The sequence below is a fragment of the Pholis gunnellus genome, assembly GCF_910591455.1.
Source record: "Pholis gunnellus genome assembly, chromosome: 4".
Classification (NCBI taxonomy): Eukaryota; Metazoa; Chordata; class Actinopteri; order Perciformes; family Pholidae; genus Pholis; species Pholis gunnellus.
Window position 1 is genome coordinate 496,486 of NC_136530.1, and position 3,178 is coordinate 499,663.

General features: G+C 49.0%; 1 protein-coding gene across 1 annotated transcript; it reads left to right on the forward strand.

The window, feature by feature from the left end:
• Positions 1–210: 210 nt before the first annotated feature.
• LOC306695009 (growth arrest and DNA damage-inducible protein GADD45 beta-like) lies at positions 211–1,811 on the forward strand. Its single transcript, XM_079158103.1, has 4 exons — positions 211–417; positions 609–710; positions 826–1,048; positions 1,183–1,811. Exons 1-4 carry the CDS (start codon positions 374–376, stop codon positions 1,294–1,296), a joined length of 483 nt encoding a protein of 160 aa, XP_079014229.1. The 5' UTR covers positions 211–373; the 3' UTR covers positions 1,297–1,811.
• Positions 1,812–3,178: the final 1,367 nt, after the last annotated feature.

Sequence of the window (3,178 nt, forward strand, 5' to 3'; positions counted from 1 at the left end):
GGAGGGAGCGGGGGATTCTCCGAAACCACCCACGTGGGATCACCAGCGTCTGCTGCGCGCTCAGCCAATGAGCGCATGGTACGGGGGATCTATTGACGGCGGCAGACCAATGAGGTGCGGAGGTTCCGGGCGGGGTCACGCCCACTGCGGGCAGAGAGAATAAAGAGCCGAGAGTCTGAGCTTCAAAGGCAGACAGCTCCTCACTCACGGACCTAACTCTGAACCGCTTTACCGGACTCTACAGGACCTCCGTACCGATCTGGATTACCGCTCGTTGGACCTTGTTCCGGGATTGATTTTAACTGCAGCCTCCTCGCGCTGTGGATACTTTCTTCTGATCCTGGATTTTGTGGATTATTTTACCGACTTCAACATGACTCTGGAAGAGTTCATCGGCTCCAACAGCACAGAGAAAAGGTGAGTTTCTGACGCGTATCCGTGCGTAATTACGCACTGGCACATGGTGGAACGATCCCTATAGACCGGATCATGATCCTGGATCACATTACACTATTTATCTGTATTATCACAGTTCATTAACAATAATCTGCGCTGTGAGCCGCTCTGCGGGTTTCGGTCACGTTTCTAACCGCCTCTTGTCCCCGCAGGATGGAGACGGTGACTCAGGCTCTGGAGGAGCTGCTGGTCGCGGCTCAGAAGCAGGACTCTCTCACGGTGGGGGTCTACGAGTCCGCCAAACTCATGAATGTGTAAGTTTGATTTGTGCAGCTTTAAACCATGAACTATATTCTACAATAATAAGAATAATGATGAGAGCGCACAGTGACGCTGACGTGGTCCCGTTCTGCCCCCCTCCTCCTGCAGAGACCCGGACAGCGTGGTCCTGTGCGTCCTCGCCACCGATGAGGAGGATGAAGACGACATCGCGCTGCAGATCCACTTCACGCTTCTTCAGGCGTTCTGCTGCGACAACGACATCAACATCCTGCGGGTGTCCGGTGTCCGGCGTCTGTCCGCGCTGCTGGAGGACGACACCGGGGACGGGAACGGGAACGAGCCCCGGGACCTGCACTGCATCCTGGTCACTGTAAGTCCACCGACCCCCCTCTACCAGAACAGAACCTGCTGATCTTTACAGTTAGATCATCACACATGATGACGTAGTGAATGAATAAATGACGTGTTACCGGAAGCCTCACCGTCTTTCTCTTCTCTGTGCAGAACCCTCCGGTGCAGCCGCTGCAGTCTCCGGCCCTGCAGAACATCAGCAGCTTCTGCGAGGAGAGCCGCTGCAGGAACCAGTGGGTTCCGTGTCTGCAGATGCAGGACCGCTGAGCCGAACCGAGCCGAGCCAGGCCGCTGCAGGAGCGGGGAGAACGAGTGCAAACAGTCCAGACGGCCGAGCGTCCTTCTGCTGAAGACGGGTAGCGTTTGAGTGGAGAGACGGACCGCACCGGGGTCTGCTGATGCCCACGTGGGTCATTGAGTTGGCCGTGAGGCGCGTGGGGTACCGGTACCGGACGGCCTCCCGTTAGAAGACGGGAGGACTGTGCAGGTGGACTCTGCGGATCCTGGATCTGCAGAGCGTGACGTTATGTTTACGACACGTCACGTGAGTGACAACAGCTGTGATGTCACGTGACTGCTGGACCAACAAGAGAATGAACTGAGGAGCTGCACGTGACGCTCCGGACTATGAGCTGCAGGTGTTTCTGCTCACCTGTCCGTGACGTAACCGGACACGTGTGACGACATGTTTTTATGATGCTGTTATTATGACGCAATGGAGTTCCACACTGAATATTTATGTGTTAATATATGAGCTGTTTATTTAAGACATTCAATAAATGATTGAAGGAGAAATTATTGATTTCTGAGTGGTTCGTGTGTGTGTGTGTGTGTGTGTGTGTGTGTGTGTGTGTGTGTGACTGCAGCTGAGTCACAAACATTTAAAACAAGATGGAAGCTGAAATGCAGAGTGTGGAACAGAAAATACTATTTTTACAAAAACTAAAACTATTTTGAACAGCAGGTGATGAACTCTGCAGACGCTCTGGTTCTGGTTCTGGTTCTGGTTCTGGTTCTGGTTCTGGTCTGTTGGTTCCACTGAAGGAGGATCTAGTTTCACAGCTTCTTACAGGTTTTAGAACCCGTTGGAGAACCACAGGGATCTGTATCATTAGTTACTTGTTAGAACCGGATCATCTTTAAACTTTAGGACAAGAAGTAATAATATCATAAAGTCCTTCAGTACTTTAGTAAAAGTACTAAAATACTCCCAATGCAGAATAATTCATGTTGTATTATTGATGCATTAATGTGTTCATCACTTTAAAGCTCATTTTAATGACGTTATATAATATAGTTCATCATCATTGATCAGTTTAATAATCTGACCTCAGAAGAGGATGAAGTCCATCCTGATCACATTAATGATCAAACGGCGTCAATGCTGCAGAAAGACGCCATGTTTAATACTAATAATACTAATAATACTAATAATACTAATGATACTAATGATACTAATGATACTAATAATACTAATGATACTAATAATACTAATGATACTAATGATGTCTCTAGAAGATGTTGACGGTCAGGAGTGTGTTGGCTGCAGGATGAAGAGATGAAGAGATGAAGAGTTACATCAGGAGTGTGTTGGCGGACGTCTTCACACCACCTGTTTCCATGGTGCTGTGTGTGTGTGTGTGAGTGTGTGTGTGTGTGTGTGTTACTGGTGGGAGTTGTAGCAGATTCTCTCTGCTTTCAGGCATCATGCTAAGCTAGGCTAACCCAGTAGTGAGGCCTATGGGACCCGTTAACGTGATTTAGTTTACTCTCTAACATGTAGTTCATGGTTCAGAGGACCAGGTTCATGGTTTCTGACTCAAACACTTCAAAGGAATAATAAGTAATAAGAGTTATGAACACGATGTCATCATGAACACGATGTCATCATGAACACGATGTCATCATGAGCGTGGTCAGTTAGCCTCTGGCTACATCCACACTAATCATCAATCAAGTAGTGAACGTGGGCGTCTGCGTTTACGCCTCCACAAGACAAAAGCGACGGAGTTTCATCTCCTCCGTCCTCGGTGTGGACGCTCACTGTAAACGTGGCCTTCATGTCCCGTTAGCTTAGTGCTAGCCTCGAGGTGTTAGCTTAGCCTTTCTGGACTCCTAGCATCACGCTGGTTTGGGGACATGGTGGATC